Source organism: Salvelinus alpinus, chromosome 28 (genome assembly GCF_045679555.1).
Source record: "Salvelinus alpinus chromosome 28, SLU_Salpinus.1, whole genome shotgun sequence".
Taxonomy (NCBI): Eukaryota; Metazoa; Chordata; class Actinopteri; order Salmoniformes; family Salmonidae; genus Salvelinus; species Salvelinus alpinus.
This window is the reverse complement of record NC_092113.1, coordinates 33407679-33423780: the sequence shown is the minus strand read 5'-3', so window position 1 is coordinate 33423780 and position 16102 is coordinate 33407679. Positions and strand designations below refer to the sequence as shown.

The 16102-nt window shown below is 50.8% G+C and overlaps 1 protein-coding gene across 7 annotated transcripts in view; it reads right to left on the bottom strand.

Annotated features, from left to right (window-relative positions):
• The window catches only part of LOC139558008 (histone-lysine N-methyltransferase 2D-like), a 51106-nt gene that overhangs the window by 17494 nt on the left and 17510 nt on the right, over positions 1–16102 (bottom strand). For 5 of the 7 annotated variants that reach the window (XM_071373382.1, XM_071373383.1, XM_071373379.1 and 2 more), the window contains 16 exons: positions 13268–13398; positions 12722–13013; positions 12380–12556; positions 11796–12104; positions 11463–11587; positions 9588–11285; positions 9285–9452; positions 8908–9038; positions 6977–8709; positions 6667–6878; positions 6450–6516; positions 6036–6268; positions 2763–5924; positions 1780–1923; positions 1379–1543; positions 222–366 (listed from right to left, as the gene is read on the bottom strand). In XM_071373382.1, the coding sequence (XP_071229483.1) occupies positions 222–366; positions 1379–1543; positions 1780–1923; positions 2763–5924; positions 6036–6268; positions 6450–6516; positions 6667–6878; positions 6977–8709; positions 8908–9038; positions 9285–9452; positions 9588–11285; positions 11463–11587; positions 11796–12104; positions 12380–12556; positions 12722–13013; positions 13268–13398 (8892 nt within the window). The remainder of the gene's footprint in view (positions 1–221; positions 367–1378; positions 1544–1779; positions 1924–2762; positions 5925–6035; positions 6269–6449; positions 6517–6666; positions 6879–6976; positions 8710–8907; positions 9039–9284; positions 9453–9587; positions 11286–11462; positions 11588–11795; positions 12105–12379; positions 12557–12721; positions 13014–13267; positions 13399–16102) is intronic. The other 2 variants (XM_071373380.1, XM_071373386.1) reach the window with 1 other exon arrangement.

Below are 16102 nucleotides of genomic sequence, written 5' to 3'. Positions count from 1 at the left end.
CAACTGTTAACATACTGTTCAGCTGCTCATCAAGTCAGACTGCACTCTACAAAATCCTTACATTGTACACATCCGGCTCAAAGGACCACGAAATTGCTGAGGGTTTTAGATTACACAATTCACTACCTGAATTTTGGGGTGGCTGTACAAAACCCTACAGACGTTCAGAAGGGAGACTAAGTGTGATTTTATTTTTAATAAAAATAAAAGCCTCTTCTTACCCATAGTGTCCTCTGTGTTCTCTGTTTCCTGTTCCTCAGTCAGCTCCTCCACAGCTGTAGCCCCGTTGAGCAATTTGTGCTGCACCGAGGGGGGTGGTGTGGGGGGCAGGGAAGACGGGGGTGTCGGTGGATTACTAAGGTTACTCTGTTAGGATATAGGGTTAGCCAAGGTTACACAGTTGACAGTGGGATAATTGAGAGCAATAAAAGTGCATGAAGTCATATGCACATCTTCTTAAACTTAGTTGCTGGGCGAGTGAATATATACTGAACAAAAATAGAAACGCAACATGTAAAGTGTAAGTCCCATGTTTTATGAGCTGAAATACAGGATCCCAGAAATGTGTCATATTTCTCTCAAATTTGGTGCACAAATTTGTTTACATCCCCGTTAGTGAGCATTTCTCCTTTGCCAAGATAATCCATGCACCTGAGAGCTGTGGCATATGAAGAAGCTGATTAAACAGCATGATCATTCCACAGGTGCACCTTGTGCTGGGGACCATAACAGGCCACACTAAAATCTGCAGTTGTGTCACACAACACAATGCCAAAGATGTCTTAAGTTGAGGGAGCATGCAATTGGCATGCAGACTGCAGGAATGTCCACCAGAGCTGTTGCCAGAGAATTGAATGTTCATTTCTCTGCCATAAGCCACCTCCAACATCATTTTAGAGAATTTGGCAGTACATCCAACAGGCCTCACAATCACAGACCACGCGTAACCACACCAGCCCAGTACCTCCACAACCAGCTTCTTCACCTGCAGGATGGTCTGAGACCAGCCTCCAAGGACAGCTGATGAAACGGAGGAGTATGTCTGTCTGTAATAAAGCCCTTTTGTGGGGAAAAACTCATTCTGATTGGCTGAGCCTAGCTCCCCAGTGGTAGGGACCTCCCAGGCCCAGCCATGTGCTCTGCCCCTGCCAAGTCATGTGAAATCCATTGATTAGGGTCTAATGAATTTATTTAAATTGACTGATTTCCTTTTATAAAATGTAACTCAGTAAAATCGTTGAAATTGCTGCATTTTGCTTTTATAGTTTTGTTCAGTATACACACTAATACTCCTGCATCAAGAGCAATATGTAGCTGGAAATTTGGACCACAACAGTAAGTCCATGCTGTACACATCAGGTTGCTTAACGGAACATACCTTGGTGAGCAGCTGAGAGTAGTAGTCTGGGATGTTGCCCAGTAACGCATTTCCAAAGGAGCCCTTGAGCTGGGCCTTGCCGTTGGCTGGACTGCTGCCGAAGGGGGCGAACAGGTCCAGACTGGCAGTGATGGAGGGCTCCATCAGGGGAAGGAGAGAAAGACCCTGGAAGAAAATAATGACAAAATTGTTACGTTTTTGTCACAGCAACAAAACAAGCCACATTACGAAATGACTGTCAACAGTGGCATCCTACCAAACATGCACTGTGTAAATAAAGTGATTTTCATCACACATTAATTGAAGAAAAGAAAAACCGAAAACATTCAAATCAATGTTTCAGTTACACCCTTTCATTAAATTCAAGTGTCACACTACGTTTCAGTGAGACAAGGTGTCACCTGTTTCAGTTGTTTCATCAGGGCCTCAGTGCTCTTCCCAACCTCCTCTTTCTTCTTCTTACGGGACTGGGGCGCTCGTTCTCCAGGCTTGTTGGACCGCTTTGCCTTGGCAACAGGAGCCCTCTTTGTGATGGACTGCAGATCCTGTGACAAACAAGAGCAATGAAGCAAGGAATTAAGATCATTCCATTTGAGAGGACTACTACCATAAAAAAATACAATTTCTAAAACATTCTAAAAGCCCTATTTGCACGGGACTCGTATTACTATAGAACGTCTTATGTAATTACTACCCCAGCATGTCTGTTTTTCCAGTCGACTAATCTGACGGGATTAGTTTTACCAAACTGCCCCCTGTAAATTTGTTTGTTTTTTCTCATTCAAAATTGACCGTTATGATGGAAGCCTGGAGGCTGTTCTAGGTGTGAAGATATTTCAACTTGTCTAGGGATAGCCTTACATTGGCTTTCAGTTCAAAGAAAGTCAAAACAATATCAATAAAAACCATGAACTGCATTGAGACATTTAATTAACTAACATAGTTGGCAATTCATCAATTCATTGGCACAAATTCATCCACTTCAACTTTTAAAAGAGAAGTAGATCTGTAGGCATCCATAGCACTTTTATTTCAGCATCAATTTGTTCCCATGTTCTTACCCAAACTGTGTGCAACACCGGTTAAACTCAAATATCCCTCAAAACACAGGGACGGGATAAGGACCTTGGAGTTTGATTAAAAACAATAGCATTTTTGGGGAATAATAACCTCCATGCCAAGTAAAAATGACTGACATGGCAGATTCTGACCGGACAAAATTTACAGATGTGGTCTTTTGTGAACGTAATTACATTACCCGACCTCCCCCAGTAAAACTAATCCTGTCCAATTAGGGCTTAGGTCTATTTCTATGACTAGTACCTACTAGTTTTCAACATGGAGAAGAAAGACATCTGTAATGGACAGGATATATCCAACTCACCTCCATATTGCGTGGAGTCCCCTGTAGTTTCTGCTCCAGCATGGCCAGCTTGCTGTTGATGTGTCCGTTTATCTCGTTGTGGATGCCGTCAGAGGGCCTCTGAGCGGCCAGCTGCAGATTCTTGGTCCTCAGGAGCTTCTGCAGTAGCTGTTGTCCTGTCTCAGTCCTGGGGACGTGGGCTCCAGGGTCCCCTCCTAGTCCAGGACCATTGTTACCAAACCCTCCAACCGGCTCCCCAGTCACCTCCCTTTTGATGGCCCCAGAGTGAGGACCACTACTTCCTTCCCCGTCACAGGTCAACTCCCTGGGCTCCTGTTTGATGTTCTGTAGGGTCATCTTACATAGAGTTCCCTCTCTGGAGCCTGGTGGAGGTTGAGGACCACCCTGGTTCACTGAGCACTGTTGTGGATGCTGTTGGCTCTTCGGTCCACTCTCACCCTTCTGAGGCGAAAGCCTATTCGGGGGGACTTGGCTCTGGGTTGTGTCGCCACTTTCGGCCTTAAGCCCAGGGTAGTCCAGGGGACTCTTGGATGCTCCAGGCGACCTGAGAGGAGAGGGCTTTATCTGACTGTAAGGACTACCTTTCCCAGCTGCCCCGTCGGTTACAGACGGAGAGGCAACGTGGGTGGAGTGTGGCGTACCTGGGGTAGCTGGGCTCATGCCTGCTTCCTGTTTCTGGATTGAGGATCCTGCAGGGGAGCCTGCGTGGGAGGGAGAGCCCTGGAAGCGTTTTTGAGCCATGTGGAGCTGTTGTTGCTGGTGTTGCATGACTTGGTTTGGGTTGGGTTGACGCATCCCCAAACCCTGTGTCATGGCATGCCGCTGGGGGTCTCCTGGGGAGTTGGCCAGGGGCTGATGGGGAGACATGGGCCTGATCTGGCAGCCTTGGGGGGGCCCACCACGTACCTGACCCACGGGGGAGCGAGTCATGGGCAGCTGGCCTCTCATCTGGTGTTGTTGGGCCTGTTGCTGCATCATCTGCTGCTGTTGGACACTCAAGGCGTACTGAGGCGAGGCTCCTGGCTGCTGCTGTTGGACTACAGGTCCCATGATCCCTTGCTGCTGCATCTGAGGAGTCACCACGCCCGGTGGTTGGCCGGGGGCTATCATCCCTGGTTGTTGCGGGGAGCCCAATCCCCCTGGTTTCCCCAGAGCTCCTCCATAGTGCATCTGCTGGGCCTCCAGACCTCCAGGCATTCTCTGGACCTGTCCCACCTGCTGCCCTAGACCAGGGGGCCCCTGGGGCCTCATCTGCCCTGACTGTCCCTGACACACCTGGAGCCTCATCATCTGGCCCGGTTGTTGTTGCTGCAGTTGGAGCTGGCGCTGTTGGACCATGGCCTGGATGTGCTGGATCTGCTGGTTGGGGGTGAGGTGTCGGAGCTGGGGGTTCTGGGCTATGATAGCCTGGATGTTGACTGGTGTGCGTATCTGACCAGGTGGACCTCCAGGCCTCTGGCCAGGCATCATGACCTGCTGCTGGGCTCTAAGCATGCCCATCATGGCCTGCTGCTTCTGCTGCTGGGCCTGCTGTGCCATGAGGGCCTGTTGCTGGGGACTAGGGTGGCCTGGCATACCAGGGAAAGGCTGAGGCTGACCAGGGTGGTTCTGTTGACCTATCACATTCTGCATCTGGCCCATACTGTCATGTTGTTGTTGCTGTTGTCCAATTGTGTCTTGGGCTTTCTGCATAAGATTATGTTGTTGTAATTGTTGTTGTCGTTGTTGCTGTTGTTGTTGCTGTTGTTGGGCCATGAAACACATCTGCTGTCCTTCCTGCTTGACGGTGACCAAACCAGACTTTGAGGGATCAGCATTGAGGGAACTCTGTCGCTGTAGAGAGGTTTGTTGATGAAGCTGCTGTTGCTGCTGCTGTTGTACTTGGGGATGCATGCCAGCCTGTTGGTAAACTGCTTGCTGTTGAAGTCCAGCTTGAGTATTTTGAGGAGGTTGTTGTTGTTGCTGTAATGCCGGTTGCTGCTGCTGCTGGGCCATGTACTGCTGCTGTTGTCCTACTGCTGCCTGTTGCTCTCCAGAAGCCCCTGGTTGGGTCATCTGGCCCAGGATTGAAGGTCCAGGTCCACCCTGCTGTGGAGGGGTCCTAGAGATAGGACTAAGAATGCCACCCTCCCCCTGCTGCAGCCCCTCAGCTGGTTGAGGGGTGACACGAGTGCTCCCCCCTGCTGAAGCTGGAGAAGAGCCCATTTGACCTGGGGTGGCAGGTTGAGAGAGTCCTCCATGGGAGTCTTGAGACTGGTTGGGTTGGCTGATGAAGCCCTGTGGTGGTGGTTGAATGAGCTGTTGTTGTGCCACTTGTTGCTGCTGCTGTAGCTTCAGTTGCTGCTGCGCCAACATGCGCTGAGCCAGGATTTGTTGTTGTTGAGGTGTGAGCTGGGCCTGGCCAGGTCCTCTGAGTCCGTGGAGCTGAGGGGATCCCACTACTCCCTGCTCACCCATCATGACCTGAGGTCTCTGTTGCTGCTGTATACCTGTCTGGGCCCCCGTCATGCCTAAAGGCTGGTTCATAGGCTGCCCTCCCATCAGGGTCTGAGGTGGCTGGGGCACAGCCTGGCCTGGTACTGTAACCTGGGGCAACATGGCCTGGTTGGGCATCATTCCCTGTTGGAGGTTTGGTTGTTGACCCATCAGAGGGTTACCCATGATGCCTGGCTGTGATTGTGGCAACATACCTGCTTGGCCACCTGGATGTAGTATGGGCTGCTGGCCTTGCATCATCGCCTGTTGTTGCTGCTGCTGTTGTAATTTCTGAATCATCTGCATCCTGTGTTGTCTCTCCTGGAGAAGTCTTGGGTCTGCTCCTTGGACTCCTCCTGGACCCTGGGGGAAGAACGCTGCAGGTGGACCACCAGGAGGACCAGGGGGTCTAACTCCCAGAGTTCCAAGGTGCTGGCCTCCTCCTAGGAACTGCTGCCCCTGTGGGGGTATTCTGACGGGCATACCTCCCTGGGGCGGGATTCCTGGAGGTTGGCTCATCACAGGAGCCCCTTGCTGGCCCATCATCTGCCCAGGCATCTTGGAGAGACTGTGGGGTCCCTGGGTAGAGGGCCCTGGGGCCAGGAGACCAGAGCACTGCTGGTGCTGCTGCTGCTTGCTTCTGTACTCTGCAATCAGGTTGGTGTGTTCCTTCTGCTGCTTTCGTACCTGAAACACAACAAGAGATACGGGTTAACAGGTGCCTAATACCATCTTAAGACTGGAAACATGAGGGTGGGTGGATGGAGAGGGTAAGGATTTTCAGAGTTTCTTCCCCACCTGGTCCAGCTGTTTCTGGATCTTGCTTTGCTCCTCAGTGACCAGCTTGAGCTTCTCTGCATCAGCCTCGGCGAACTCGCGGCCTGCCTTCTTGGCAGTGCGCTGCTTGGCACACAGAGCCTTGCGGGACTTGCGGTGAGCTCCGATCTGCTCCTCCAGGAACTTCAGCTGCATCTGCAGCAGCTGCTGGGTGTGCAGGAGCCACTCTTCATACTGGTGCTGCTCTGCATCGTCTGGTAGGGAGAACAGGGGGTGATTAGTTGACCAATTCAAATCAGGTTGGCTTGTACTGGACTACATCAAATATGTGCAATGGCTGGGGGTACTCAAGGAGAGGTTTGGGAAACACTGGACTACATCAACTAACTGAAATACATTTAAGTATTATAAAGATTAAACATTTGTAGAACTTACTGATGATCCCTTGTACAAACTGGGGAGGGTTGGGTCTTGATTGTGTTGGGTCACTGCATTCCCCTTCCTAAAAATAAAAAGTAGTCAAAATATATCAAATCCGCTAAACGAATCAAGTGATTGTGTTATGAAGATCCCATAGCAATTGATCTGCTTTACAAAATAAATATTGTGAACACATACTGTCCTGGTTATGTTTGGACAAGTGACACTGTACCTTAGATGGGCCAGATGTGAGTTGACCCTGAGTGTCTCCTGTTCCTGGTGCTGAAGCTAGTCTCTGGGCCAACAGAGAGACCTGTTGCCTGTTGATGCCAGAGGGAACCCCCATTGGGTCCTGTGCCAAAACTCTCTTGATGCCCTTCAGTGCCACCATCTTCGCCTTGGCGATGGGATCCATGATGTCGTCCGTCACAAACTTGTCTAGATCTGTGAGCAAGCAGAAACACCAAATATATGAAAGCAAAGCGTCATGATTCAAACAAGAGTCATGATTAAAACAATCTCAAGAACTTCTATGTATTTACCTTTATCAGGGAAGAAGTTATTAGCCAGAGCTGACTGTTTGACCATCTGCTGCGGCTGAGGGTTGAGTCCTGGGTGAATGCCTCCTGGCTGCCCAACCCTCATCACTCCTTGTTGCTGAGCCATGGCAGCCATGTGCTGCGGCGCTATCCCGGGTTGTCCCATGAGCCTTTGCTGCTGCAAAAGGTGTGGAGGGCGTGGCACCATACCTGGCAGTCCCATCATGCTCTGGGGTGAGGGGCAGTGGTGCTGGGGCAGCATGATATGTCCAGGACCCCCCTGGGGGTTGGGGTGGCCTCCCATCACCCCCTGGTGGAGGGAGCTGAGCTGCTGCTGTTGCTGCTGTTTCTGCAGCTCCTTCTTCTCGTGCTCCAGCAGGTCCTGGATCAGCAAGGGAAGCTCGCTGGCTTCAAGGGAGCTCTCGACTTTGTCTAGATCCACGGCAGGGGAGTGCTGTCCCCCTCCGTCGGGCAGCCCCAGGGGGTCCTCCCCCAGGGAGGATAATGAATCAGCCGGACCCGGCAGAGGGTATGGGAGCCCTCCTAACCGCACGGAGCTCAGTGAAGCACCCTGGTTCTCTGGTTGAGTGGAGGGTTTGTTTGTTTGAAGGAGCATGGAGACAGCATCTCCCATCTCATCCTTCACCACATCTTGGCCTGGCTCCAGCTTTATCCTGGAGATGCCGGCAGACTCAGAGGAGGAAGGATGGAGAGTTGAGGAGGACATGGAACCCCCTGTGTTTGGTGTTAGGTTTTGCTCAACTTTTGGTTTCTGTTCCACTTTGTTGTCCTGAGCCCCAGAGGTACCTGGAGTTTCACCCTCTGCTTCCACCAACCGCAGCTGGTCCGAGAACACATCCTTGGGGTCCCCTTGGTCCAGCTCGGGGTCCGTATAAGCCAGCAGGTCAAACTCGTCACTGTTGAGTAAGTCATCTAGGTGCGGGTCTGTGGTTTCCAGGTTGTCAAGATTACCCAGGTCATCGTCACCCTTATCAGGGTCTAGATCCAGAGCCAGGTCATCCTCATCTTCCACTCCTCCATCCCCGGGGGCATCTCCTAGCCCTTTGGGGGCAAACGGGTCCTCCAGGTCGTGCTCGGGAAGATCAACACTAGATTCCCCTGGAGCTCCAGCCTGGGTCTCTGTGGAGGTCTGGTGCTGCTGCCCAGAGTGAGAGCTGAGAGTGTTCGGGGTCTGAGGAGTGCCTGTCTGGGATTGGAGATGGGGTTGTTGTTGCTGCTGCGAAGAGCCAGTGCTCTGCTGTGGCATTAATAGACCCATACTACCCTGCTGTAGCCCCAGCCGTGAGTCTCTGACCCCATCTGTCTGAGGGTCCATACCCTGAGGCACTGGATGCTGAACAAACTGGCTGGGGGCCATTTCCTGCTGCTGGGGGATGTAGAGGCAGGGCCGTTGCTGGGGCCCTCGTTGGGGAATCTGGGGCCCCAGGGGCAGCCTCTGGGAGTTGTGCCTTAGCTCGATGAACTGTGGTGGGGGTCCTCCGGGGTCCATGCCTGGCTGCATGGGTTCCCCTCCAGGGCCAGGCACCAGGCCACGGGGGTTAGCCATACCCTGCTGCATGGCCTGCTGGATGTTGAGGGGAGCGTTGAGGTGGTGCCTGGGGCCCACACCCTCCATGCCAGGCTGAGGGAAGTGACGGGGACCTGGGCCCTGCTGCCACTGCCCAGGGAACTGAGGACGACCATACATGCCTTGGTGGTTGGGTGGCCCTGGTTGTCTACAAAAGACAAATACAGACAACAAATGCAAAACATGTACAGCAAGCTAATGAGACTAAGTATTGTGCACAAAGGTTATCTTTGCTGAAAACAACTCCTGATGGCATTTATTTCAATGTACAACTATGTGTGCATTTAAGAAATAGACGTAAAGAGAAGTAAGAATGGGGGGGGGGGGGGGGGGTTTGAGTGCATACCTGAGCTGGTTGGGGTCCATCATGGCAGGGGTCCCTGGGGGTGGCGGACAGCCAACATCCATGGGACCCACAGCATGGGGCATCTTCCCTGCCAATGATGCCTGGGCACCAGCAGCAGTAACTGCACGGTCCTACAGGGACAAACAACAAGGACCTACTATTAATTCAAAAACTATCAATCCCCTCAGGAGCATTTAAAACAAAATACTAAGAACCCGCTGAGAAGGGTTCAGTAGGGCTAACTGTATCAAAACGTTTTGCAATGGGGAAGGACAAAAAAAGCATTCTTATTGGACAGGTACTGCCTCCCAGTTTCAAAACATTTTTGAACACAACCCAAGTTGATTTCAGACATTGTTTGACATAGAACAGTGTACCTGTGGGTAGGGTGGTGGAGCACGGTGGGCTTTGTCTTGCTGATAGGCTGCCATGTCTCCTCCAGGCCAACCGGTGGCAGCACTGCTGGTTGCTGCGGCCTCTTTCTCCTGCCGGATTGAGTTTCGCTGCATCTGCTGCCGGATCAAAAACTCCCTCAGTTTCTGTCGCTATCAGAGGAAAATAAGAAATACAGGCCAAAGGTCGTCAGGACAAAAAAATGACAAATATTTACCTGTAGATGTTGAAAGATTCAGAAGCCCTGTGGTGGAATAAAGGAGATCCTCATCAAATAGAGCATGTACCTGTCTGTGCTTCTCCAACTCAGAGGGGCTGAGGCCCAGTAGTGAAGGATCCTGAACTGCTGACATGTCGGGCATCTCCTGGGCACCGGGCATAGCCCCCGGGGGGTGAGGTGCCTCCGGGGGGCGGGGGGCTGTGGGGTCCTGTAGGGGGGGCATCCTGGAGTGGAAGTCGGCACCTATAGTCTGAGTCTGTTGTTGGAGTTGTTGCTGGAGTTGTTGCTGTTGTTGTTGTTGGAGGAGTTGTTGCTGGAGTTGTTGCTGTTGTTGTTGGAGGAGTTGTTGCTGTTGCTGGGCCATTTGATAGGCTATGTTGGGGCCCCGGCTGAACCCATGCGGTCCAGAGGGTTTCCCAGAGAGAGGGTCCCCCACAGGGGTGGACGACGGGGGGAGTGAGGGAGGCTGGTTGGGGTGAGGTGAGCCTCTAAAACTGGGGGTGCCCTCGGGAGCAGCAGAGGTGGGCCGGGGGGGCTTGTGCAGAGAAGCGAAGGGGTCCCTGGACTGGGGGCGCGAGGGGGGGCGGGAGTAGGGGTCAGGGGACTGGAAGCGGGAGGTGGAAGCTGGGGACTGGACAGAGAATGCGTCGTTGGAGGGGGCTCCAGGAGTGAGGGGGGAGAGGGAGCTGCCCTGGGACTGGGGGCTGGAGGGGACCCTGGGGCAGGACTCCTGCTGAGTCTGGGGGTGCCTCTGCTGGGGGAGGGGGGAGCAGCTGTCCCCAGACAATGGCCTTGGGGTGAGGGGAGGCTGGGCATAGGGGTCCTGGAACGGGGTGGAAGGGGACTGGCGGTAGCCCTCAGAGGGGTGGTTGGGTGAGGCTCCGGGATGGAGTACCACCCCACCCTCTCCTTGGTGCATCCGTGGTGTCATGGGAGCCTTAAACAAGCCATCCCCAGAGTCCAGCATCCCTGCAGGGGAGCCCGTGTTACTCAGGTCCTGGCGTCCCGTGGAGGAAGAGCGGGGAGAGGGTCCCCCGCTCATATCAGCCCTGTACTGCCCATGTCCCATCCCAGAAGGCGAGGACACCTGGGAGGGGGAGGAACCGTATTCTGGACGCCCCATCCCCTGCTGCTGGCCTCGGAACGGGTCTCCATAGTGGGTGGTGTGGGGCGGGGAGAAGAGAGGAGAGTCCCCGGGCCCTCCACCCCTGGACCGAGGGCTTTCTGGTGGGCCTAAGTGCTCCTGAGAGCCCTGCTGTGACTGGGGCAGGTGACCCTGGATCTGCTGTTGCTGCGGCCTGAAGAAGGGGTCGACCTGCTGAGCCCGCCGGGGATTCCCTGGCTGCATGTCGAAGGGGCCAAGGTTAGCCGGGTGTCCCTGAGGAGGGGCCTGTGGCCCGGGGTGGGGGTAACCTGAGGAAGAGGCCTGGCCCTGCATGGGGCTGGAGGCGGTCTGATGGGAGGAGTATGGGGTGGAGGGGTGGGGGGACTGGGGAGGCAGCTTGGCAAAGGGATCTGTCCGCATATCTGCCGATGCCGAGCCCGGGGTCTTGACAGGACCGTCAGGGAAGAAGGTGGAAGAGGATCCCGAGTCAAGGTGGAAAGGGAAGGGGCTCTCCGCCGAGCTGGGTTGGGAGGAGGTGGAGACGGAACCTGAGGGCGGGGGGATCTGGAGGTGCAGGTTGGGACGTTCACCTTTGACCCGAATACCACCACCTCCACCCCCCTCTGTCTTGATAGGCCGACACACCTGGCTCTCTGCCTGCTGTGGAATGAGAAGAGACAGTTGGAGAGAAGCAATGAGGCTGCATACAGTGACAACCTTATGCTTTGGGCTGGTTTCCTGAAGATGAAGACTTCAAGTGGACTTAGTTTAGGAGTGGGGTTGATCTGGGTCAATGAAGCTGGCCCTATGAATCAATGCTCTGGCCTAAACTCTCACCTTCTGTGCCTTGTTGATCCGCTGAGCCGCTCGATTGTCTTTGGCCTTTTGCAGAAAAGGAACCTTGTCAGCAGCTGAAATCTTCCTCCAGATCTTCATGATCTGTTTACAGCGACTGGACCAGTCTGTCAGGGAGGAGAGAGGATCACAATTTACATTATTTATATTCCAGTCAACTGAAGTCAAAACATTTGATATTTGGTTCATTTTCAGCGATAACAAAAGTTTGTTTCATTAGAACTCTGGAAGCACCATCTCTTTCAGAGCAAACAAATACATCAAAACTAGAATATTCCACGTTTTCATAGTATTTTATTTTGACTCTTAACTCACCTGGGTAGTCCCGTCTGAGAGTGGGGAAGTTTGTGTTTGCGTAGAGTACAGGGGAGATGGTGGACATCTCTCCTAGCTCCTCGTCCTTCTCCCAGCGCTGGAGGCTGCGCTGGTTATAGGACAGCCCGTCTCCATCTGCATCGGTCGGGGTAGGAGGGGTGGAGGGGGTGGCTGGGGTGGAGGGGTTGGCCCACGGGCTCTCCTCTCCACCATCTGGACTGAACAGGCCACCCCTTTCCCGCATGTCAAAGAAGGGAGACTGAGAAAGTCCAGGGAAGGAGTCCATCATACCAGCGGAGGGCAGGGATCCTGAAAGAGATCAGCTTGTATGAAAGACATGTCCTGTTTTACCATGACCTTTGAACGGCCATGAGCGGTTCCTGAACATAAAGGGTCCTTTACAACAACAAACTATTGCTCCATATAGCATCACACTGTTCGCCTTTTCTAGTCATTTCTCTAAGTCAGATGTCTAAGTTCAACATCACACTCATTTCTAATTCCTCTAAAAGTGCGCTCTCTAGGTATGATAGTGTGAAAGGGTATCGATTCCCCCTAGCAGCGCTCAGGTCTGTACCACTCACTACCTGTGAGAAGGCTCCTCTGTGGCAGACTGCTGCAGTTCATCTCCCCCTTTCCTCCCTCTAGGATGGGCCTCATGCTGCTCTGTAGGGACCCTCCTAGAGACACTCCCTCTGATGACCCCAGGACCTTCCTGAAGAACTGCTCAGAGTCCTGACTCTCCATGCCCTCAGGAAGTCCTGGGAGAGAGAAAAAACACGAGTGTAGGACAGTGGGCAAAAACATCCACCAAGACCAAATTGATAGTATGTCAAAACACAATTCCTGTAAGTTAGTAGAAAAGAAAGTCTTGAAGTGTCAATTTTATTAAAATTGGCAACATTTTAGCATCTCTGATCTCTTACCTTCATTTTTCTCCTTTTCGGAGCCTTGAGGATCCTGATCTTTGACAGCTGAAGACAGCACTGATCCCTCGACCTGAGCCTGTGATCCCTCACCCCCCTCCTGCTTCAGGTGCATCCCAGCCCCCATCGCTCGCCCCCGGACCTCCACTGTGTCAGGAGCGGTGGGTCTGGCCCCCCGTGCGTGAGGCAGTGGAGGACGTAGGAGACCCATGGCCCCATGATGTCTCTGTCCTGGGGTAACCAGGAGAGCCTTTTTACTTAGGTCCATCAGTTGTTTCCCAAAGAATGCTTCCTACACACACAGACAGAGAGAGAATGATGATGTTAGCCTATATGGAGTTGAATGGTCACTAGACATTCTGGGCTGGTTTCCCAGACACAGATTAAGTCTAGCCTTGGACTAAGAAGCAACTTAATTCGAGAATCTCAATTGAGCATGCTTTGTAGTCCATTAGGCTAAATTTGTATCCGGGAAACTGGTCCTTTAGGTTGCCATATGAAGGCCTTAGAATAGCCCATGGTGAGAAGTGGTGAGCGAGAACGTACCTGCAGGTACGCTGGGAACATGTCCTCCAGTTTGCTCTTCTTCCTGCCTCGTCGTTTCTTGGCCTGCTCCCCTTCTCCCTCGGCTGGCTTAGTCTCCGGGGCACCCTCTATAGGTGTGTCTGGGTGAGGTCCTGTCAACGAACACAACCTGGTGTCATTTCAGATGTTCAGAATGCCAATTTTGATAGCTGGAACTGAATTTTATTCAATTTTATTTTGGGTTACAAACCATGTTTCGTACAACTTTTTTAGGCACTGAGCAAATTTCTGGTTTGCTGAGCAGAAATTTGAACATTGTGAAAATGATGTGCAACTTTCAGTGCGCGTTTACTGTGAATATTAAGGCTGTACCTGCTTTAAGTTACAGTTTTAACAGTGGCCAAGTAGGCTACTGTAGCTATTTGATCATACTGTAGGCCTACCAGAGTGGCCTACCGTCAACAATGGAGAAAATGCATCCCATCACATTTTAACATGGAAATAGCTGTTCTATCATTCAGCCTACAGCAGCAGCCAATGTGCGATGTTCATTGTAAGACCTACATTCCATGAGACTTAAAAAATATATAAATTAACCTGTTTATCCACTTGTCCTTCAGACAAGGACGGAGCAGCAGGTAGCCTAGCAGTTAGAGCGTTGGACTTTGATCGAATCGATCGAATCTCCGAGCTGACAAGGCAAAAATCTGATGTTCTGCCCCTGAACAAGGCAGTTAACCCACTGTTCCTAGGCCGTCATTGAAAATAAGAAGTTGTTCTTAACTGACTTGCCTAGTTACATAAAGGTAAATAAAAAATAAAGGAGGTGACTGAAAATGTGTGGTTTGATTCAAGAAACCACTTTACAAAATAAAAAGCATTATTATTCCCATACCATTATTACAGAGAATCAGACAAATTATGCTACCCTCTGCCTATTGGCTACTTAGCTTATTCAAGCCCATCTCACTGCCCCTTGAAGACCAACATTTTTTTATCTTTACCTGACTTGCTTTCAAAGATATACACGTTTTGTGCTCTTGTAGGAAACAATCACTCCTATTGATGACTACAAATGATCTATAACTGGGCTAATAACACACTAAATAGCAAAGGATATGAACAAAATGTGCACACATGGCCACATGCAGCTCTCGCTTTGATCTCAAAACAAGCGCATCTACTCACAACCGCTCATACTGTAAACACAGTCCAGTTCAAAATAAATGGCACAGATCCATATATGGCAATGGTCTATTTGCATATAGGTCTACTGCAGCTCTGATTGTTTATCCCACACTGGTCTGTGTAGAGTACGGCCTGAGTAGTGCGGGTCAATGAGATAGAATCCTACTCCGATGCTTTCTGCCTACAACAAAACCTCTTGCATAGTTCTTTTTGTTTCGGGATGTTGCATTGAAAGCGGATAATATTGCGTGTCACAATTGCCTCAGTAAAGGGAAACGTTGATAGTGTTAACAGGGAAAACTCCAGAACAATGGTCACCAACATTTTCTGAGTCAAGATCACTGAGTCAAAATGTAAGCCTATGCAACATTAACCAATAAAAACAGTACTGTAGAAATGAGGTTTGTGCAGTAAGCTATAGGCCCAATACATAATCACCACATATTGGCTTTGCTTGAATTGCCCTGCCAATATATTGCTGTTCAGGAATGTTTTATAAATTATATTTCTACATTTGAGGTAGGCTTTATGATCACACCGGTAATAGATCCGTTGTTGTATTACTTGTGAGGCACAGCTGAGTGAGTATACATTTAAATGATTTGCTTTTTATTTTACTGGGCTGATGGTGCCTGTATCTGATGTTCAGTCTCAGCAGAGGGAGAGAGCAGCAGACTGAGGGTCCACCTGTCAACATCCCTCCAGTCTCCCTTTCCTCCACTGACACTGACCAAAAAGGGACGGTCTTCCAGCTGATGGCCAATCTCGAGTCACACGGCATTATTTCTGCCTCATGCACAAATTCATGTGTTTACTCCTATGAACAGATAAATATTATTCCTCGATATCTGAAAAAGACCCAAGCCGGTAATAATAACATCAACGCTAGCCTAAAGATAGACCTTCCTACTCATTCATTACTGCTGCAGTGCTTGTTGTAGCGCTGTGTGGAAATAGGAAGAACACACATTTTATGTCTTATAAAAGTGTTGAATACAAAGTGTTGAGAGTGCCGAGTAAGAACTTAAACATGAACTCACTCATAAAAAACAGCAGCTCTTTACTGTATTCGTTGACAGTCTCTCTCTAGCCTTGTTTTAAACGTTTTGAAATCTCACAGTATCAACTTTGCTGTAGCTTTTCCTTAATGCCTGCTACGTTACTGAAGACACGGTCATCTGAGACATCTGATTGGCCAGCGTTAGGCCTATAGTGCACCTGATTTGATATCTGCGCCCACCGGGAAGGCAGAGTTTGTACCTTCAGACACATGAAATAGTTCCAAAAAGGCAACAGTTGGCCTACCCGGTGCGCAGGGCAGCTGAATCAGGTGCACCTCCTGCCAGACTGAGACGAATAAAACAAAAAATAAGAACAAGGCTTTATCGTTGCTTTTTTAACAGAAATATTTGGAGATCAACTAGGAATGCCTTGGAGATCGACCAGTCGACTGGAATTGACCGGTTGGTGACCACTGCTCTAGAAAGTTGAGTGAAGTTGAATCTCGTGCTTGTCTCTGTGGGCTGATATTTCTGCGTGGCAGTCTCGGGGCTACTGCGCGCAGCTTAGAGGGAACATTGGTTACAAATAAATCATACATCCACACGATAAACATTTGAATCCCGGAGGATGACACATTAAAACACATGAATGAAAACACTTATTTAC